Source organism: Strix aluco, chromosome 3 (genome assembly GCF_031877795.1).
Source record: "Strix aluco isolate bStrAlu1 chromosome 3, bStrAlu1.hap1, whole genome shotgun sequence".
NCBI lineage: Eukaryota > Metazoa > Chordata > Aves > Strigiformes > Strigidae > Strix > Strix aluco.
The window spans coordinates 99415139-99437267 of NC_133933.1; the positions used below are offsets into that span (position 1 = coordinate 99415139).

The following is a 22129-nucleotide window of genomic DNA, read 5'->3' on the forward strand; positions in this document are numbered from 1 at the left end:
CTGGAGCCAGAGATTAGATCACAGTTCCCCTACAAACCGTGGAATGTCAGCATGCTGACAACATCTGATGTGCAAGGCGTACAGAAACGGGTTAAGAGCTCGCTCTGTGAGCCAACTTCTAATACAGATTTGGTAAGAAGCATGATTTTAATTTTAAAGCTGATATGGGTCTTTTTAAGTTAGATACCTAGAAAAAGACTGTTAACAGTAAATCCACAGATTTTTTTGGTTTGACATTTTGAAATTCTCACCTTTTAAAAATTACTTTTCAAAGCAGAATGACAGCCTGTATTTTCAAGTAGGGGCTGTTTTATTTTATCCATGTAAGAAATGCTGCTTACCTTCATAAACATTCATATTGCAGGACTAAGCAGAACAGTAAAAATTAATATAATCCAATTTAAATAAGTCACTAAGGTTCACTTCCTGAATTACTAGAGTAAGCAGCACGGAACTATTATATTGTTATAATTCAAAGAATATGATGAAAAAAATAGTTGTTATCATCTATACTGATCTCCAAGGGGATCATTTAGGTTTGTGTCCCACCCCCCATCAATAACCTCTCAAATACCTGATTTCAAGATGTTTCATTAGCACAAAGTGTACACTAACACTTTTAGAGATCCTTTTAAACATGTTTAAGAAATTAAAAAATAGCATCGAAATGCTACATATAAATAATAGATTAGCCTAAGCAAATTGTCTACCGGAAAATGTTAGAGTGCAAAGCACTGCACATTCCACTGAAATTTATCCTGAAGCCTGTAAATAAAAGTATTAATTGTTAATGGCTACCCTCAAGCACCCAAATTCTGCTTTTAGTTATAAGGCTGTGTTTACCTTTCAGTATTTTGTAACTCTAGCTAAGCTAGCTTTTTACCTGGGTACTTCAGATGCCAGGATGAGAGTAGCTACAGAAGCAGAGAACTGAGTTTGGTCCACCTTGGCAAAATTGATTGTCTGCTTATATATTAGTTATCTTTAATTGAATTATTGACTGATTTTTTTTCTATGTGCCTCTAGGCAGTTCATAGTCCAGCAGTCTGTAACTTGGCTACACTGCAACTTTCCTCCTACAGCCAAACATTCTGTATCTGAGAAGCAGCATCTGTCCTAAAGCACTCTTGCCTGGGAATAGCAAGTCCTTACCTGAGAGAGGTTCCATTGAGCTTGTTGGCTTTGCTGCAATCCATACTTATTTTGTGGCGTGACCATCTGTCCCACCATTCCACCTTGAGGTCCAACGACATTTTGAGGAAGTCCCATCACACCAGTTTGTGTAGTACCACTAAATCCGTTGGGCATTCCCATTCCTACCATCACGCCAGTGCTCTGTCCCATGACTGGCACCGATTGTCCCATCATGTTTCCCATCATCCCAGTTGCTGCAGGCACAGGAACTCCCATGGCTGGAAAGCCTTGAAAATGAGTTGATGGTTGTGTCGTAAATGGCATAGAAGACGACCCCATGAACATACCTGGACCAGAGGAGGGAATATATCAGCAAAAGCGTTTTCTGATTTTCTCCCCCATCCCCATAAGTCAGAAGTGCACCAAAATAATTTTAAAGGATAACTTTGTCCAGTTGTATGTCAGTCTGGTAAAAGTAAAAAATTGCTTAAAAACTCTCAAAGGAAAGGGACTCACAACCAGAGGTTAACTGCCAAAAAAGAGTCTGGCAAATCCCTGTGGTGAACTAGAATCTTTTAATCGCTGTATTGGAGGTCTTTGTTTTCATACAAACATAGCTAAGATCAAGACATGACAGCTCTGTACTGGTCCTGGCAGCCTGCGGTTCGCACAGCAGAGACTTGGACCCTAAGTGATGAATTAGATTGCAGAAACTGAATTCACAAATCTTTCAGTAAATTGTATACTTGATAATTTGAACAGCTATAAATAAATTAAAATCACATACTATCTTTTTTCATTAGTTTCTCTATTACATTTCAATAATTTTCTCATTTTTATAAATGGTAAAAATGAATATCTTCATTTGACTATAGGTAGCAGGGTACCCAACCTCAGTTTAATACTTGTGGGAGATTACAAAATTATTTACCCGGAGCATTTTGCTGCTGCATGGTTCCTGTGCCATACAGTGATAAGATGGAGTCTTTGGAGAGTTGTTTCTTTGCCGACTCTTCGGATTTTGTTGTTTGCTCAGTGAATAGATCAAGATCCCCAGATGCCGCAGACAAGGTGGCAGCTGCTGGTTTAGTGGAAGTGCTCTGGGAAACAAAGGTCAAGACAGACTCCTGAATGAAACCAGCAAAAGATGTTACGTTAAATATTTACTGCACATCCTCACTCCTGAATCAAATAGAATCCAGTTAGTTTACAGAAATTAACCTTAAGTAAATGAGGATTTAAAAAAATGCAGTATGACCAAAGACAAGAAAACAATACATACAATATGGGAGGAAGACCAGACAGATGTTACAAAACACACATAACTAAACCCCCCACCAGCTCCAGGGTGTACACATACAGATTATTCATTCCTGTTGCTCCTACATTTTTCATCAGTGAGAAGCATAAACCATGATCTGTAGTTAGATTATGACAAATAATTAGGAAATCAATGAGGAGATTACAATTCACATTTCATTAATCCTCTCATAGGCAGAATAGATTAGAGAAGAGCTAAAACAAAAGATTAAGTGTTTTGGAATATACTACTACAACTAACATGAACAGTACTTTTGGAGAAAAGGCAAGAGTAAAATTTCAGTTCATCTACTTAAAGTAATAACATTTCTGAAATACGCTGTTTATAATCGGCTTAGAATTCTTTAAGCACATTTTGTTAACTGAGAAAGCATCATTTATCTAAAACTTACTGTAGTATAGGACTGAAAAACTGAAATACAGGCTGTCAGGTTTTTTGTTGCTCTTGCACCAAAATGTTTTGTGAACAAATCACATCCAGGTGTCTTTCAGTGCTGTTATTTTGCTGCTCATACACATACAGTTCCATATGGGGGCTTGCTTAGGTAACTAGTCAACACACTGCAGTCTTGTTCTATTTCTTAAAATCCTGTTACCGGTGGGAACTTTTAATTCAAAGCAACATACATTCATTGAAAAAGAGCCAGGATTGCAATGCATACCTAAATTGTGGCCTTATTTTAGTCCAGCTAAATGATCCCCGGTTGCTTAGCATACACCTGCCTAATGCCACAGCACGTGCAAGTTTCAACTCTTTCCTACGCAGACGGAAAATCCTCCTTGCACTACTGCCACAAGCAGACTGGATCTGCAACCAAGTCTGTCTATACCAAAGATTATCAGACAGGCAAGAAGCCATCGATACGGTAACATACCTCTGTTGTTGCTTAAAGCAACAACCTCCAAACTTTTCCTGGTTTGGCTGGCAGGCTGCTGACTGGGCCCTGAAGAGTTGACTATGGTCACACTGTGTTTGTGCAAACACCACAATAGAAACATTCAATATGCAGCTTCAGAAAAGACATCTGACACCTGAAGTGCTAAGAAGCTCTTGAAAAGCTAAAAAGCTCTGTTGTAAATTGGAGGGGAAAGAACACTGCAAAACAATTCTGGTACCAACTAAATTGGCCAGAAACCATCAGGAGAAAGGAGTGCAGATTCATATAGTTTCCAAAACTACTGTGGAAAGGAAAGTGAAAAAGAATAAGAAATGGGAACTTGGCGGCAACTGAACCCCCTGCATTCATACAACAGCCAATTTGGGCCAAGGTCTCGAGACTTTAGTAAGCAACAAAAGGTAGGGTGATGGCAACTACGAAGGAAAAGCAGATAGAACAAGACCAGGAATTGTTCAACTCCTGTGACACCTTCTCTCTGGCCAAGGTACATGTAAACTATCAACTTCCTTATGTACATATTATAAAAGCTACTACCTCTTGCTTATTACTGACAAAAATTTCTGATTGCAAAGCAAAATGGAAGCTTTTTAATGGGCAGTAGGAAGCCCTCTCCGTCTGAGACAACTCTGTCAGCGTGGCATAACCAGTCTTTGAAAATACGGGAGTTGGATTTAGTAATACATTCAGGTAAAGGCCCATCCGAAATAGCTGTATTTGTTTTACCATGCATATACCCAGGAAATCCCACTACTGAGTTATTCCATATTGACATGCTCCTCCTACCGTGGCACCTGCCTGAGACAGCCTCTGTACACCAGCCGTGCTCAGCAGAGCGGAGGAGTACGTGTAAGCAGTGGAAGCGAGTTAACAGAGGCGGCCTCCTCTGTGCTGCTTGCACTGCGGTAAGGAAGGGGTCTGCTTTTCTCTAGAAGGGAGAAGAGCAGACACGTCTGGGTTTGTTGTTGTGGTGGTTTTTTTAAATAAATAATAGCGTCAGAAAAACCGTTCTCATCTGGGATGAACCACAGTTTGGAACATCTCCAGATCTATGAAATACTGTAACTGTGTAACAAACAACATACTGTTACTATATAACAAAATAAAACAAATCACTGCATGTGTGCACATAAGAGAAAGGAGAGCCAAAGACCTGGAGGACTGATCATCTATTATGTTTACATCATGAGATTAAATGTTCATTTAACATCTCTTCATTCAGTTGGAAGATTCTGAGAGGAGCCAAAGCACTGAACAAGCACTCCCTAAAGTGTTCATCAGCTAAATAAATAGAAGGTAATGCAAAATACATGGCAAGAAAACAGCAGGTGGCATTCAAGTAAAAAAAAAAAAAAAAACAAACCCAAAACAACATTGACATGATTTTCACATATCTAACATTCTCATGCTAACCAAGACCCCTGTAAAGGCATGCCTGGCATAAATAAATATAGTTTTCCTTTAAGAAAGGCTACACGTAGTGCTCTCAGTCATTATACCAAAACTAAACGCTCATCGGGTGTTCATAGGGAACATACTGCCAAGCGGTTTCATGTTAGTGTAACAGAATTTTTCAGAACTACTGGAAGTCATCTCCAACATGCTTCATGTTTAAACATAAATAATTTTTATCACTGATAGCTTATATACTACCTGTAAAAATTAATACCTATCCAAAGGAAGTTTTCACTGTGAAATACTGGGCAGATGTGTCAGGACCACAAATATGGCAGCTGAATCCATCACTTCACACTTGCCATCTGACTACACAAATACCATGTGGCTGACAAGAAGTTCAGATTAATGCATGAGACTAAAAATCAGTTTTTTGATTTTGGCTTTAATTCCCCAAAGAATGCAAAACATTAGTTAAGATCATGACATCCTCAGTATTTTAAGTTGGTCTGACAGTTGTAGCAGTCCAGATGGCCTTTGTCCATTGTCTGTGGTCCTGTCACTGGGCACCACTGGAAGGAGCCTGGCTCCGTCCTCTTTGCACCCTCCCATCGGGTACTTAGAAACAGTTTTGAGATCCCCCTGAGCCTCCAGGCTGAACAGCGCCAGCTCTCAGCCTCTCCTCATCGGAGAGATGCTCCAGTCCATTAATCATCTTAATGGCCCTTTGTTGGACTCTCTCCAGTATGTCCATGTCTCTCTTGTACTGGGGAGCCCAGAACTGGACACAGCACCCCAGGGATCGAGGTGAGGCTGACTGGCCTATAGATCCCTGGGTCCTCCTTCTGGTCCTTCTTGAAGATTGGAGTGACATTTGCTTTCCTCCAATCCTCAGGCACCCCTCCCAGTCACCACAATCACTCAAAGATTATCAAGAGCGGCCTCATGAAGACCTCAGCCCTGTGCATTCGTGGGTGCATCCCATCAGGGTCATGATCTATATCCAGTTTGCTTAAGATCCAAATCTCTTCCACCAAGGGCACATCTTCCATGCTCCAGCCTTTCCCCCTAGTCAGTCTCTGGGGCCTGGGATTCCTGAATGTTGATCTTGCTCGTAAAGACTGAGGCGAAGGCAGCATTCAGTACCTCAGCTCTACATTTACGTGTCCTGTTGTCACCAGGATGACCACCCCTTTCAGCAATGGGGCCACATTTTCCCCACTCTTCCTTTTGTCACCTATATACTTATAAGTCCTTCCGCTGCCTTTGACATCCCTCACCAGATTCCACTCTGGTTGGGCTTCGGCTTTCCTAAGTCCATCCCTGCATGCTTGGATAGGGCCTCTGTATTCCTTCCAGGTTACCTGTCCCTGCTTCTACCTTCTGTAGGTTTCCTTTTTGTGTTTGAGTTTGGCAGGAGCATATTGTTTATCCATGCAGGCCTCCTGGCATCTTTTGCCTGACTTCCTGCTCAGTGGGATAGTTCGCTCTTGAGTTTGGAGGTGGTGATCCTTGAATATCAACCAGCTTTCTTGAGTCCCTCTTCCCTCCAGGGCCTTATCCCCTTGGATTCTTTCAAGCAGATCCCTGAAGAGGCCAAAGCCTGTTCTCCTGAAGTCCAGGGTTGTGAACTTGCTTTTTGTCCCACTCCCTTCTCTCAGGGTCCTCAACTCCACCATCTCATGGTCACTGCAGCCAAGGCTGCCCTCGGCCTTCACATCCCCAACGAGGCCATTCTTGTTTGCAAGTATGAGGTTGAGCAGAGCACCCCTCTTCATTGGCTCCTCTGTCACCTGGGTCAGGAAGTTGTTGTTGATGCTCTCCACGAACCTCCTGGATTCCTTATGTCCTGCTGTGTTATACTGGGGTACTGGGGTGGCTGAAGTCTCCCATGAGGGCCAGGGCCTGCAAGTGTGAGGCTGCTCCTAGCTGTCTGCAGAAGGCCTCATCTGCTTGTTCTTCCTGGTCAGGCAGCCTACAGCAGACACCCAATGCAATGTCACCCATGCCTGTCTGCTCTGAAGTCCTTACCCATAAGCTCTCAGCTGGCTCACTGCCTATCCCCAGGCACAGCTCTACACATTCCAGCTATTCTCTCACATCAAGGACAACTCCACCTACTTGTCTTCCCAGCCTGTCCTTCCTAAAGAGGAAGGACCTCTTGTGTGTCCTTCCACTGCAGGCTCCAGTCATGGGAGCCATCTCACCACATCTCCATGATCCCAACAAGATCGTAGCCCTGGAACAGCACACAGACCTCCAGTTTCTCACGCTGGTTCCCCATGCTGCATGCATTAGTCTACAGACACTTCCGTGCGCCTGTACAGACACCCCACCATGCTCATTTCCCCAAAGGGGTCTGGTAGCTTTCCCATAATGGTGCCTTACAGGCACTTCCTTGCTTACATGCAAATGCTTGAGGTGACACTACTTAAGACCTGTTTTGTTGATTTTTCCATTCCTTTTTGTTCATATCACTGCAGGCCCTTTGCTTGACCCTGTCTGTCACTTCCTCACAGGGCTGCTGGTAAATTCCTCACTGTCCCTAGTTTAAAGCCTGCCTTACCAGATCCCGTTTCTCCCAAGCAGATGCTAATCCTTAATCAGGGTCCCACAGTCAGAGAAACTAAAACCCTCTTGCCATCACCAGCTCTGCAAGCAATTGCTGACATGCAGCATCAGTGCTCTCCTCTTTACGCTCTTTCCCTCCACTGGCATGATTCAGGACCACACCACCTGGGCCCCTGTACCCCTCACTAACCACCCCCCGAGCTCTGTAGTCAACTCTTCCCTCCAGATTATCCCTGGCAGTGCCCACATGCCCACAGCAAGGGGTCACAGAGTGATGGACAAGTTTTAGCACTCCCTTCACAACATCCCAGACCCAAGCCCCTGGCAGGCAGCAAAATTCTCTAGACAACAGGTCAGGTCAGCAGATGGGTGCCTCTGTCCCCCACAGCAGGGAGTTGCCCACGACTATCACTCGCCACTTTATCCTGGTGGCCTTGCGTGGCTCATCGGTTGCCTCAGGTGCTTCACTTAAAAGCACCTCTTCAGCTTTGAGTGCCGTGAAACAGTTCTGTAGTTGCAAGTCTTCAGCTGGAGCTGGTGCCAGAAGTCACCAGCTTCCATTCTTTGCCTCCCCCACAGCTTGCACTTACCACCCTGACAGGAACAGACTGCCTGTGTCTCCACTGCAGTCGGGGTCCGGGGCTCTTGAAGCTGCTGTGTCTCTGAGAAGATCCTGTCTGTCTCTCATCCTCTCTGATGCTGCACAGCCTGATCGCTTCCTGCCAGAACTCTTCCACCTGGTGACACAGCTCTTGAAGAACAGCACACCTCCTGCAGGAAAGACGACCATCTCTTGTGGCCTCAGGGAGAGGCTCCAGGCACTCCCCACAGCCTGCAGCTTTCAGGGCTGCGTCCAACATCGGAAGTTCTGTCTGGGTCAAAGCCTCTGCCCCAGCAGGGACAGCTGCTCCGACACCTGCAACCCAAAGAGAGGTGGCAGCAGTGGAAATGGAAGAGGGAAGTGGATGGTGGGACCTGTGCAGTTGAGTGAAGGACTGCAGAAGAGAAAATGGCATGCATGCACTTTCCTGCTTCCTGCAGGTCTCTGGCACTGGCTGGTATCCTGTAGGTAAGCAGGGATGGGCTGTAAAAAAGTCAGGCCTCTACTGTTTCTCATTTATATGGTGATAAATAATGGCCCCACATAACATTTTCAGTTTCTCCCTGCTCACTGGAAAAGCTGCCAGTATTCCAGGGAAGCACGGAAAATACAGCCTAGCACACCATCACTCTTATGCAAGCAAGTAAGGCAGTACACTACTAAGGTCTTTGGACAATTTTTATCCTTTTTATCTTTGCACTGTCAATGGACTTGCTGGTTATTTCAACTCTTTCTGGTTTTGATTTTGTGTATTTTGTTTTTAGGCATCTAGACAGTTCCACTGAAAAACATCAACTGTTATTTCCTGGTAATAACTGATGAGGAAACAAGCACTCAGCTATATTCAGTTCATAGAATCAAACAACAACACTAAGAAATCTCATCTGTTCTCTTGCTTTAAGGAATTACCAGCAACACCTGAAAAAGTCAGATGAAGATGTCAGATGTCTCAGGTGGTATGCAAGAACATAATTATCTCTACAATAAGATTAAAAATTCAAATTTATTTCTTACTGTATGTCCAGTACTTACAGCAAACAATGCAGACTTTTATTTGCAAACAACCTTTTTTAGGCTTGAAGACATTTATCCCCCCTGGAATCTTATTTCTAACTTTCTTCAGATTTCCCTTCTCTAGAACTTAAAATATTCTTCCTTTCCTCTAGAATCTGTCCAGCTGGTCCCTTCTGGTTCTGAAGTATGATGCCTGCACTTCCACTGTGCTCCACCTAAGGCATTTCCAGCACCAAAGAGAGGACAAATCATAGACTGTAGAATGGTTTGGGTTGGAAGGGACCTTAAAGATCACCTAGTTCCAACCCCCCTGCCATGAGCAGAGACACCTTCCACTAGACCAGGTTGCACAAAGTCCCGTCCAACCTGGCCTTGAACACTGCCAGGGAGGGAGCAGCCACAGCTTCTCTGGGCAACCTGTTCCAGTGTCTCACCACCCTCATCGCAGAAAATTCCTTCCTTATATCTAATCTAAATCTACCCTCTCTCAGTTTAAAACCATTACCCCTAGTCCTATCACTACACTCCCTGATAAAGAGTCCCTCCCCATCTTTCCTGTAGGCCCCCTTTAAGCACTGGGAGGCCACTATAAGGTCTCCCCGGAGCCTTCTCTCCTCCAGGCTGAACAACCCCAACTCAGCCTGTCCTCATAAGGGAGGTGCTCCAGCCCCCTGATCATCTTCATGGCCTCCTCTGGACCCACTTGAGTAGGTCCATGTCCTTCTTATGTTGGGGGCCCCAGAGCTGGACACAGGACTCCAGGTGGGGTCTCATGAGAGCGGAGTAGAGGGGGAGGATCACTTCCCTCGACCTGTTGGCCACACTTCTCTTGATGCAGCCCAGGATACAGTTGGCTTTCTGGGCTGTGAGCACACATTGCTGGCTCACAGTCAGTTTTCTGTCCACTAATACCCTCAAGTCCTTCTCTGCAGGACTGCTCTCATTGCCCAGTCTGTATCCATGTTTGGGACTGCCCTGACCCAAATGAAGGAATTAAACTTTGGCTTTCAAATACCTCAAAATTTAGAGAGGGGTAAAATAAACATAAGCAGAAACTACAAACAATTCAACTGATCATATCAGAATAGGACTAAACAGTTCTCCAGTAAGACTCTGCTTAAATAACATTCACAATAAAGCCACCTTCTGACGCATCTCATTTTTACATAAAAACTGTGGATTTGACACATTATCACCACCACAATTTGTTAACAAGTTGAAGCTTGTTCGATGATCTATAGCAACCATGCTAGGTACACACATCTGGCCTCAGGGGAAAATGAGTATTTAAGAACATCTAGTTATCTAAAACATACTACTTACATTAAAGTTTGTCAGGCATGAATCATGAAGAACATATATCATCTCTATAAAAACATATTTTTGTGGCCACTGAATCAATTCTTAGCTCCCAATACAATACAATTCAAATCAGGCACACACAAAAAATCCAAAAATGGTTGACTGGATTTCACTATCCTGCTTGGAGAAAGACTTACATTAAATGCTTCAGTGAATTAATACTTTCAAACTTAATACTTCACAAATCTCCCCTTCTCCCCCTCCCTACAAGTTTCAGTGAAGAATGAAGATCACACTTTTGCTGGAAGACATATCTATACAAAATCTTAAATTAAAATCTGGCTAAAACAATTTAGGAAAATCTCTTTAAGTATAGCTAAGAATGATAGACCTTTGCTCAGTTCCTGTACAATGTTTGGCAACAAAACCCCTGTTTTAATAGCTATAATTTAACTATGCTCACTTCACATGAAAAAGCATTACTAAACATACAAAATGTCTTTTTTTCCTTTTCTGTCCATAAATACCCCATAATGGGTAAATTTATAGTATGTGCCTTTTACCTAGCTTTACACTAGGAACTGGTTAAGTTAACTCTTCTTAAACCCCTGAGTTTGCTAAGAGGCAAAATTCTAGGAAAAGTTACTCATTCACATATTGTTCTTTACTAGTCCTTTACAAATGCAACAGTTTTTATTAGCGTCCAGCTATACAGACTAGTAGGAAGAAACAGTCTAAGTGTTTTGGAAAGCTAAAATAAAGACACATATCTGAAAGCAGAGTAAAAGTGCACATGATCCTGAATGCTCAAGTCACGTTTGAAAAAGGAAAAACAAACGCTTTTGTGTTCACTTGAAAATCATGTCTTGGCTATGTCAATGGTCATAAATCCTAAGGTTTGCAGACATCACGTTGTTTCAGTCTCATAATAAAACATTCAAACAGACATTTCTGTGCTCCACAGTGCCATAAAAACACGCATTTAGCAGTAAATGCTGCCTTTCAGGTTAAGCTGGAAAAGAAAAGTAATCCTGTGAAAAATCTACAGTCATACATTGCTTCTACAAATCAGTTTGAGGAGCACCATTAAATTCACTTCCCTGTCAATGTTCACAAATCCCACTGTGGTATCTCAAAAGCACCTACTATGAAGAACATCATGGTAAATATCTCTGAGTGAGAAAGCAAGCCACACTATCCCACATTTGATCCATTCTTCTAGTTCTTTTTTTTTTTTTTCACTTCAAAGCATTCTGTTAATAGACATTCAAACAAGTGCTACTCATTTCAACTTAAGAATTGGCCATGGATTTCTACTCTAAATTTTCCAATTCCAAACTAGGAACTGAATGTTAGGGTTACTCAACTGCTGGACTGAGTTCTAGTTTATGCCCACTTTTCCATTTGTAGTCTTGCAGAAAATAACTGCACATCATCATGCCACTTTTTTACTTCAAGAAATTAGACAGAGTCCTTAAAACGTCTCATTATGAAGCCCCCTTTCCAGTCTCCAATATTCTCCTGACTCTTCTCTGAATCCCATACAACTTTTATCTGTATTACAAGGTGAAAATTCTTAAAAAACACTCATACCACTGCCAAATGAGAGGTACCCTCAACTCCTGTCCATCATCAGTTCCCAGACTAAACACCACTGACCTGAAATGCAAGGCCTGCAAGGCCTTGTTAATCCTAAACCAAACCAGAATATTCCCTTTGCCCCAGTTTACCAAGCAACCCGTGTAATCAGCATCAGGAACCTATCTTCTGCTACCTGCCCATGCCCCTGTCTCTTACCTGGGGAAATTATCTGATTATATTACATTTTCTTTGAGATTACTGATTAAAAATGGAAGAGAGCCAAGAATTAAATCTTGCAATATGCCATAAGGACCACGTGTTTGATAAAACTTCTGTTTGCTACTCCTGATTAGGGCACCCAGAAAAAAGCAAAACGTCACTAAAAATCTGGACTGCTTTGTTAACAGCAAGTAAATACATTCATGCTTTCTAGCATAAACAAGGTGATACTTACCAAATATTGAGAATAATATTATCCTTTCTTCCACTTTTTAATCCATTTAGTAAGTGTCATACTTGGTATAGAAACTAGCGCAAGAAAAGCTAAACTACATTTCAAAACTTGTCTCACAGAAGGTCCAGAACCAAATCTTTATCATAGAAATGCACTTTAAATGATCTATGGTCTTTAATTGCTAATACATATAATTCAATATGCTTTAGCAGCTACTCCATTATCTAACCAATCACCAATCATCACCACCCAGGGAATCACCCTTCACTTTGATTTTTCTCACTCTTAAATATTTAGCCTTCTTTTGGATTTCCTGTATTCTACAGCTAAATCGCTTCTTTAACCAGCAGGTTATATCACTTGTTCCTAGAATAGAAACAAGAAAAGGCTTTCCTCTTGTTTCTCAGGCTGCTCTTTTCTTCTGAGCAGACAGTAACTGCATGCAGAAGTCACTTCCAGCCTCAGAAAGGCAGGAAAGGGGGAAAACCAGAATTCAACCCTATCCATTACATGCGTTACTACCACTGGCGCATTTATTTTGGGGCCCAGTGGAAACTTCACTATTCTAGATCTGAATTTACTCAATCTACACCCAAATTGGATACATTAAAAAACTCAGTGAAGCTGGAAAGGGACTACTACTTTTCACATCTAGCTCCACAGGTAGGTTCATCTAGATCCATTTTGACATAAGGTGGTAGAATAGCAGACAGCAAGCACTCAGACACTGTTCTTTCTGGTACTTTGAACAGAGACTTCCACAAGTAATGGTTGGACTAGATGATCTTCAAGGTCCTTTCCAACCTAGATAATTCTGTGATTCTGTGAAGAGACAAGAAATCTACACCAACACTTTCCTTTGCAATTTCAGCTAACACATCCAAACCTAAATGTACGTATACAGCTCATTTCCCTCACCATTTATGGGTGGCTTAAGGCATGGTGGGAAGCTTGTTCTATCTAGTTTTGTGTTTAAAAAGAAATGTAGTTTCAGTCTCTAAAACCATACCTAGCATGTTGCACAAAGTCATCCCTCAGCAACAAGTAGGGAAAGGCCAACTAAAGGACAAAGAATAAAAATTACAGTCAAATCTACTGAACAACACAGATATGCTTTGAGGTGACCACACTGATCAACAGAACATTTGGAAACAAAATTACAATATCCCAGTTCAATCAAAATTCCTTTCCATCATCATCCCTTCCATTTAGTATATTATGAAAACTACTGGATAAAGAGAAACATACAGATCACAGGTCCCAAACCATAAATTCAAGAACACATTCAGTTCTGTCTGGTTCAGCTGAGTGAGACAGAAAGCCTTCCATAAAAATACCATTCTAAATTACCTTAAAATTATCCCACAGATGGGGAGATTAGCTGAGTACTCCTCCAAAGACTCCCCCCTCAGAAGCCAGTCTGGGTAAGGGAGCCTGCACATGTGCATTCTGATCTGCACCAGCCACCTTCATCACCAACACCTTGTTCTTTGAGGCTGACAGCTAATTTAAGAGAGCTGCAGCTTTAAGCAGTTTCTTTGTGTGTCCAAAAGCTGCCTTTCTCAGCTACAATGGGCATGGCAATGGGGTCGCTTTCAAATTATCATGGCTATAGGAGAGGGAGCAGGCCAGGTGCAGGGGTTATGCTACCCTTCCTTGAGAAAAGAGAGGCATACAAGTCCCAAGATGAGATAAAAGACAGATCAGCCCAGGTAGCAGTATTATATTATTATTTTCTTGATATCCATTCTTGAGTTTGAGTATAAAGCTTGAGACCCCAAACTTTTAGCAGCTCTTAAGACAGAAACATCTGCTGTAGCCTTTCCTAAATATCAGCATCACAAAGCAATATGAGGTCTTAAAAAATATGACTCAAAGCCCAATAACCTGAGAAGATAAATTAAAAATATATTCAGCAATACCTACTAAAAAAAGAACAAGACAAAAGAATATAAATTGAAAGAAAACATGACTACCATCACCAGGGTAAGACAGAATCCAATTTAGCTGGATAACCAGGGGGAATCAGAAGGAAAGACCAGACTATCTCCTAATTCTATATCCAAGCAGTACAGAAGTTTGAAGAGGTGAGAAAAATATAGCCATTACAGCTAAAGAGTCTCCAGCCATGAGTGCTGAGAATAAAGTATTCCTTCTGTGTGAATGAACAATTCCCTGAAGGAAAACAGGCACGTGCACACACATGGTTATGCACACATATAACTAAATAAATTTTACCTGAGCAGGAGGTACAGCAGCTGCTGGTAAAGGATTAGAGATCATTGGACCGAAGATATCCAGGTCATCATTCAGCGCTGTGACAGCAGCAGTGCCTCCATTTGTAACAGATGCTTCAGCTGGGCCATCTTAAAAGACAACAGAATCACATTTGAAGTGAAAATTGTTAATATTTTAACAGCATGAGAATAATTAAAGCTGCCTGTTCCCTCCTACCCTGCCTCCATCAAAGATGGATTTAATTTCTGAGCTAAGACGTTTTTCAGACTGTGATATTGTTCAGATTTTGTAAGGACTTCTTTTTCCCTAAAAAGATGGTATACTACTGTGCTTCAGAAAGAAAACCACCACTACCAACAAAACACTTAAAGACTTCCCTAAGGACAGGCACGCCAACTTATCAGTACATATTACTCATTTTTCAAGTGTCTTTTTCAAGCACACCAACATTTTTAGTGAGAATTTAAACAGATGTCTTACTAAGGCGGCCCAAACTTGGTAGCTATGTATCACACAAAATACACTGATCTGTGTTCTTGAATTAAAATTTGTATTTTAGAATCCATAAAGTTATTCCTGATATGCTAATTTACTCAAGGGTATATAATTAAACTTTGCATTAGGAAAAAAGTCCATCCTTCCCCCTTTTTCTAAAGTACTTTGCACTGACTTTATTGTATAGCTCCACATGAGCACCCCTGCCAGGCACACTGGGCTAATTATCCATAAGAACCTACCGCTCTTGCTCTGTACAGAGTTAACCTTCTGCAGCCTTGGTGCTTGTAACCACTTTAACACATGAATACATTTAGTGATTTAGGTGAAAGTAGGTATGTACCAGGCCAAAAAAAGGGCTGAAGAATTATGCTTTAAGGAGAATAGCAAGAAAATACTTTAAAAGATGTAGAGACAACGATATCACAGAATATTTTGAAGGAACAGAGCAACCATTTCTCATTTGATTTCAAGCTGTCCAAGAACAAGTAGAAAGAATCGGCTAATAAATTTTATTCCTAAGCGTATCACAAGTGGGTTGCTATTACACAGAGCTCAACAAATACAAAGGTGAGTCTAGATTTTGCTGAACACTGCAATGACTGCATACTGTTAACAGCAATTTAAGACAGCTTTTTTAGTCAAAAGAAGAAATTAAGTCTCAAAGTATCCAATACTCCCTGCAGAAGTCAGATTGCTCTGGCAGAACAAACTAGCTGAATTAAATCAAAACTTTCTCTTCAAACAAAACACCACCATGACAACTGGCATGGCTGTTTATGTATCACAGAAGGATCAGTATCCTAAAATCCCTAGATTACAGTACACTGAAAAAACTACTACTAACATCATAAAACAATTTCTACATGATGCTTTAGCATGTTTAAAGAACAAAATTCCTTCTAGCAGCATGTGTTCTATCCACTGTTCTCATTATTCACAGTAAGTTTCTGTAAAGCTAATTTTAACTTACCTAGCATCTTAATTAAAGGATTTGGGTTTGTTTGTTTGTTTTTAAAGTCACACAATTACACACTGGTAGCTAACTTCAGATATATCCATCAGAAACTTCAGAAGTCAATTTATAAACTAACATAGCAATACATTCCAAATTTTAAACACAACAGAATAGAGATTGCCACCATTAAACTTTAAAAAGCATCAAGGACATTAAAAAATAGTTGCTATATATTTCAGAGAAACAGTCACCTCCTTCTTTTATTAAACTGTAAGAAGTTATTTTCATGTCCTACACCCACAACAGTTGTCTACCTGCCTGAAAAGATCCACTTCAAGAGCAGAGGTCAATCATTGGAATATCAACATTAACAGTTTAGTGGTAACACACAAAACATATGTCTTACTACCCCAGAGAAACATGTAAGGCTGAAGGCAGATGTGAGGTTTAGGCTCTTTAAAGGTTCTAGAACTCTAACGTGAACAGAGAAGTGGTCTGATGAGTAAAGAGCACGGCTGAGACGCAGTATTTAATTAAAATCAAATCATAGGAAGCTTCCAACACTAATTTAAAATAATACAGTGCCATCTCTCACATAATTGCAACATTCTTTCCCATCTGCTAAAGAATAATCAGAGAGGATTGTATTTTTCTAAGAAAAAAAGATGTAATAGAACAAAAGAGTAAGTTTATTACTTAGAATGAACATCTCTCCTTGCTCTCCTCTACTTTTTTTATTTAACTAGCAGACCATAGCAAGATTTATCTCCCTGCTTGTCAAATATTGTAATTTTTCATTACTTTGCTCTGCCACATGCAAAGTGATTGCAGGTGGAGACTACCCCTTCCAGCAGCCCAGGACATTGACAAGGTGGAACAAAATAGCAGAAACAGTAAGAAGCACCAGTCATTTCCAGCCTGGAAAATCACCTGACTGAGGAAACTATCACAGAAGACCAACACGATTTCTGGCTGTTAACTCATATGAGAAGGCACTGCATTCTGAAACATTCCATTCAGTATTTTTAACCACTCTGAGATGCCTTCTCATTTCTGCCTGCCTTCCAACTCCAGTGGTAGGTGCCCCCCCCTTCAGCTGCCTTGCATGAAAGTATTTATTTATTTTAAAGATAAAGACTGTCACTGCTGTATATCTGAAAACTTGACACAGAAGTAATGAATGTCAAAATCTGACTATGTGGAACACGTCAGAAGCTACCACCATCCATGCATATCTGAATTCAGTCTTCTGTAGAGATGCTAGCCTTTACGCCTTAGTACGTACAGGAAATGTGGCACAGCTATAGCTGCTACAGAAACCACAACTTTGAACTGACTTCAGTACATGTAAAATCCCCAGCATATTTTTCATGCACTTACTGCACCTTTTTCATAAAGGGAATTATGAAACAACCAAGTGGAAGGGTGCTGGTTTGCGGTTCTTTGGGAGCTATATGCTTGCTTTTGTGACTACTTCAGATACACAAATTATTTTATACTCTAATTTAGTATCAAACATGAACATTAATATTTGGGATTTGCTGATTCTCAAACCTACTTCATGTCAATGGGAAACAGACCAAATTGTGCATGCTAGCAATGGCAGGAAGATCCAATAACAAGGACCAAAATACCTTGAAGGCAGGGATATGAGAAGGACAAAGCGAGTGGCATTCACAAGAAACTGAACCTCAAGTACATTTATTGCCCAAACTTGCGCAAAGCTTGTGAGGATAACTCTGCTGTCTGCAAGAACTAAGAAAGACCCAACGATCCCACAAAGGCAAAATGGCCATGGGAATGGCTTGGCAATATTAGATCTTCTATGCTGAGTAAACTGTGAATGCCTTGAACAATGACCATTGGAGTAAAGTAGCCACCTCAGCCAATTTTATTACTATGTCTCAATTTGACTTTGCTGGGAGGATTGCCGTTCCAACAATTCTGAAAAGCGAAGTTACAAACTCATCTATCATTATGACAAAGCTACTTACATCTTAGCGCAAAGGTCTCCTCCTTCCCTTATTTCTGTTCTGATGAACAGAAATTGCTCTACAGAGAGACCTGGACAGGCTGGAGCGATGGGCTAAGGCCAACTGTACGAGTTTCAATAAGGCCAAATGCCGGGTGCTGCACTTTGGCCACAACAACCCCCAGCAGCGCTACAGGCTTGGGGAGGAGTGGCTGGAGAGCTGCCAGTCAGAGAGGGACCTGGGGGTGTTGATTGACAGCTGGCTGAACATGAGCCAGCAGTGTGCCCAGGTGGCCATGAAGGCCAATGGCATCCTGGCTTGTAATCAGAAATAGCATGGCCAGCAGGGACAGGGAAGTGATCTTACCCCTGTACTCGGCACTGGTGAGGCCGCACCTCGATTACTGTGTTCAGTTTTGGGCCCCTCACTACAAAAAGGACATTGAATTACTCGAGCGTGTCCAGAGAAGGGCAACGAAGCTGGTGAAGGGTCTGGAGCACATGTCGTACGAGGAGCGGCTGAGGGAACTGGGGTTGTTTAGTCTGGAGAAGAGGAGGCTGAGGGGAGACCTCATCGCCCTCTACAGCTACCTGAAAGGAGGTTGCAGAGAGCTGGGGATGAGCCTCTTAACAAAGTAACAAGCGATAGGACAAGAGGGAATGGCCTCAAGTTGCACCAGGGAAGGTTTAGACTGTTTATTAGGAAGTATTTCTTTACAGAACAGGTTGCTAGGCGTTGGAATGGGCTGCCCAGGGAGGTGGTGGAGTCCCCATCCCTGGAGGTGTTTAAGAGTAGAGCCAACATAGCACTTAGGGATATGGTGTAGTTGGGAACTGTCAGTGTTAGGTTAAGGGTTGGACTAGATGATCTTCAAGGTCTTTTCCAACCTAGACGATTCTGTGATTCTGTGAATGGAAGTCAGTGGACAACAAAATGGCCATATGTAAAATCCTCTCCACCATTCCATCCACCCCAGTGCTTTAAGATGTGTGTAAAAAAATATACTGGCCAGTTAAGTAACAAGCTTCTTTTGAGGTCATTCTGCAGACAGGCAGTTCCAAAAACATCTCCCCAAAGGTTCACTGTTTCAGATAAATTTAGGAATGAACTGTGCATAATTTTCATGCAAAAGAATTGTCTGGAATTAATAATTTAAAGTTCTCATTTTCTCAGTGAGGCACATGTATTAAAAAAATATCTCTCTTGTCATATTCCAAAGTGGTTCAGTTTCCCTGAATGTAAAAAAGTTTAACACATAAGACTGAAAATTTAAATGTAACAATTTACTAAAACAAGCATTTCACATATTTAGAGCATTCACGAGAGAACACATTTGCAAGAACATAGTATTTTTCAAGTATTTAATGTGCTGCTTGTAAAATTAATAATATGAAAACCCAGGTCTTTGCTAGATCGCTTCTGTAAGAGTGTTATTTGGTAATGTACATACCTTTCATCTCTTACTGAATTTTACACTAAAAATAAGTATTTCCCTGTCTGTATCAGTGCAGAAACCAGACATTTTGAATCACTGTTTACAGCATGGTTTTGAGCCTGTATGAATAGTATTAACAGATGATCCTGTCTTACTGATGTCTCAAAAATGTAATAGTTGGAATATTTATGTCTATTAAAAAAAGACTCTGAATACACTTCCCCCACCATGAAGCTAAAATATTCCATAAAGAACTAAATTTCAGAATATAGAAGAAATCTAACAGGGTTTTCACTCCAGTTTATTACTTGTAGCAATATCAGTATCTTAATTTAAATATATATATATGCATGCAGGCATACACAGACTTGTATTTTAACATAATAGTTCACACTTCTTATATGGAGATTATGGGTCATCTCAACTTCAGTGTACCAGGTCATGGATTAGGAAGCACTTCCTCCTTTCCCTCCTCATTTTAAAATATTTCTGTAGTGTAAGAAAGATACTTCAGCAGAGTTCTGAGTTCTAAACTATTCTAAGTATATTACTTTTCATCCAACTTGTGATGCCTACCATTAAAAACTGATTTGAAGAGGTGGCATGTATTTGACAGAAGGAAACAGGGCTGTAGTCTTTCCAGGGAACAGGTGAAAATCAGATTCAGTTACATAGGCCTGTCTGAATATTCTGAGAAATTTATAGCTTCAAACATCACAGAGTTTCTTGGAAAGAACTAACTTTTAATCAACAGTACTTCCATCACTTTTCTGGAGAATGCACCCGTAGCGAGGAATGAAGTATTAAATGTGGCAGAAGCCATTGCAACGAGAGCACAGGCAAGGCAGAGCTTCCACGCTCAGTCAGAGAAGGTAACGTGGAAAGTCAATAAATGCTGTTCTTCATTGTGACTCCTAGCTGTGGTCCCAAAACTTTCCTTCTTACAATTTATGACAATATGACAGAAAATATCCGACTGCTGCCTGCCATACTGTGCAAGAGCAGGTGCTGCTTCTCATTTCAGATTAGGAAGTCTTGTTTAAATTTGATAGCAGAAACAAAAGCTATTTATCAGGATATATTTAGTAAGTGAAGGGTTCCAATGAGGTTTACCTTACAGTGCTCTTCCGTATATATTTTATTAATGCCTGACATGACAATTTTCAATTCAGTGCTGCCTTTTGTTATGAAAGCTTTCATATACACCATTAATCCTTGGTATATTTATCTGTACCAACAGTGAGAATGACCAGCAGAAGAGCTTCAAAGGGACAGCAAGAAAAGCAAACAGCAAGAAAGAAGATCTGCTCTAAAATTTTGTATTATGTTTCTGAAACTCATTTTCTATGGGGCAAACTATTTACAAGAACTTTGTTACTAAGCTGCCATGTGTTTTTATATATACAATCCTTTATGACAGCCATACCAAGACTTGCGATAGAGGGAGAATCTGCATATGATTATTTATTACATGAAATTACTAGAAAGGCAGAACTGAGAGAAACAGTTCAATACTTTAAACAAAATCTGAGGCAAAGATACAAAAGGTCTGTCTGAAATTACTGTGGAATTATTTACTGTATTAGTAAAATTTTAATTACTGCTAAAACCTTTGCAGAAGTGAAAATGCATTCATAGGGAGGCCACTTCTATATAATGCTTCTTAAAATAAAATGTGGAAAGCCAGGAAGTTAACAATGCTGTTTGCCTCAAGTGATTGTAAATGCTTTCATTTTGGGTAGATACCTTGCTTACCTAAGCATAATCTTAACATAGCAGCAATACTGTAAATGGTAACATGTTTACAAGCTCAAGAAGTGGGCCCATGTGACCCTTATGAGGTTCAACAAGGCCAAGTGCAAGGTCCTGCACATGGGTAGGGGCAATCCCTGCTATCAACACAGGCTGGGGGATGAAGGGATTGAGAGCAGCCCTGCAGAGAAAGACTTGGGGGTACTGGTGGATGAAAAATGGGCCATAACCCAGCAATATGCACTCGCAGCCCAGAAAGTCAACTGTATGCTGGGCTGCATCAAGAGAAGTGTGGCCAGCAGGTTGAGGGAGGGGATTTTCCCCCTCTACTCTGCTTTCGTGAGACCCCACCTGCAGTACTGTGTCCAGCTCTGGAGTCCTCATTACAAGAAATGCAGGTATCTGTTGGAGTGAGTCCAGAGGAGGCCATGAAGGTGATGAGGGCTGGAGCACCTCCCCTATAAGAACAGGCTGAGAGAGTTGGGGTTGTTCAGCCTGGAGAAGAGAAGGCTCCAGGGAGACCTTACAGAGGCCTTCCAGTACCTAAAAGGGGCTTACAAGAAAGATGTGGACAAACTTTTTAGGGGGGCCTGTAGTGATAGGACAAGGGATAATCATTTTGAACTAAAACAGTGTAGATTCAGACTAGACATAAGGAAGAAATTTTCCACAGTGAGGGTGGTGAGACACTGGAACAGGTTGCTGAGAGAGGTGGTAGATGCCCCCTCCCCGGAAGTGTTCAAGGCCAGGTTGGACGGGGCTTTGAGCAACCTGGTCTAGTGAAGATATCCCTGCACACTGCAGGGGGGTTGGAACTAGATGACCTTTAAAGTGCCTTCCAACCCAAACTATTCTATGAGTCTATGATCTATATATGCATACATGATATTTATGTACTTATAAATGAATCTTTGTTATTTCTTAAATGTAGTTTTCCAACTTATGACCAACCACGCTGCTTTGGTACTTACCAGACAGTACCAACAAAAGTACATCTCTCAGATATGCAA

The 22129-nt window shown here is 41.3% G+C and overlaps 1 protein-coding gene across 6 annotated transcripts in view; it reads right to left on the minus strand.

Annotated features, from left to right (window-relative positions):
• Nucleotides 1-22129, minus strand: part of SMAP1 (small ArfGAP 1) — a 101960-nt gene that overhangs the window by 2755 nt on the left and 77076 nt on the right. For 4 of the 6 annotated variants that reach the window (XR_012622646.1, XM_074819806.1, XM_074819804.1 and 1 more), the window contains 3 exons: nt 14507-14634; nt 2066-2261; nt 1153-1481 (listed from right to left, as the gene is read on the minus strand). Coding sequence is in view for 5 of the 6 variants with exons in the window: in XM_074819806.1 (XP_074675907.1) it covers nt 1153-1481; nt 2066-2261; nt 14507-14634 (653 nt within the window). In the remaining variant the exon portion in view is untranslated. The remainder of the gene's footprint in view (nt 1-1152; nt 1482-2065; nt 2262-14506; nt 14635-22129) is intronic. The other 2 variants (XM_074819807.1, XM_074819805.1) reach the window with 1 other exon arrangement.